Below are 776 nucleotides of genomic sequence, written 5' to 3'. Positions count from 1 at the left end.
CCCGCTCGGGCCCGGCTCCTGTCCCGGTTACGCCTGTGTCTTAACCGTCACGATCTTCACCATGGTGGCAACTTGCTGCCTGGGCCGGAGCGGACACTGCTAACCGAGGGCGGCTGCTGCTCTGGGGTGAGGGCACGGGCGGGTGGGGGCTATGCCGGCTGTCTCGGACGCGCTCGGCCCTCCTCCTTAAAGGGACAGGGGACAGGGCCCTCCCTCCGCTGCCAGCCCACCTCCCTGCAGGTCAGGCCAGGAGGGGAAAGGCGAGCGCCCATGACCAGGCCGCCCGTGAAATGGGTGGAGCCTCTCTGACTTACCCTCCCCTCTAGAGACCAATCCAGTATAAAAGGAATCCTGCAACCCCTCCCCAAATGGGGGAGGGAGGCAGAATTTGGGATAGGGATCGGTCATAGGACACGCACAGGTCAAGGACAGGAGGCAGGTTGGAAGGAATTACAGCGAGCGTGATTGCCCTGTGGGTTGACTAGTGTATCATGTGTAAATAACCTGTGTACAGGTTTCTGGAAACCTGTTCTGAAGGACAAAAGTGCCAGATTTCATATTTACATAATTCTTTTTATGCTCTCCCCAAATGTAAGGCATTTGAGTTCAGGGGGGAAAAATCAACTCCAAAGATCTAGTTCAACTTTTAACCTCCGTGTGTTGGGTGTTTACCAATCGGCAACACGCCTTGCTTACATCGTGAGAGTGGGTTTACAAATAACTGAGATCTATTAAAAGGGATGGTTCCATGCCTTCCTAAAGGATGGGTTTTATCT

The 776-nt window shown here is 54.5% G+C and overlaps 1 protein-coding gene across 1 annotated transcript in view; it reads right to left on the bottom strand.

Annotated features, from left to right (window-relative positions):
• PGM1 (phosphoglucomutase 1) overlaps positions 1-300 on the bottom strand; it is a gene marked incomplete in the record, with an annotated part of 97,177 nt that extends 96,877 nt beyond the window's left edge. Inside the window, 1 exon segment of the mRNA XM_006147532.3 lies at positions 32-300. Coding sequence (XP_006147594.2) covers positions 32-63 — 32 coding nt within the window.
• Positions 301-776: the final 476 nt, after the last annotated feature.

This window comes from Tupaia chinensis, unplaced genomic scaffold (genome assembly GCF_000334495.1).
Source record: "Tupaia chinensis unplaced genomic scaffold, TupChi_1.0 Scaffold000215_1, whole genome shotgun sequence".
NCBI classification, from domain to species: Eukaryota; Metazoa; Chordata; class Mammalia; order Scandentia; family Tupaiidae; genus Tupaia; species Tupaia belangeri.
Note: the sequence above shows the minus strand (reverse complement) of the source record. Positions and strands in the feature narration are given on the sequence as shown.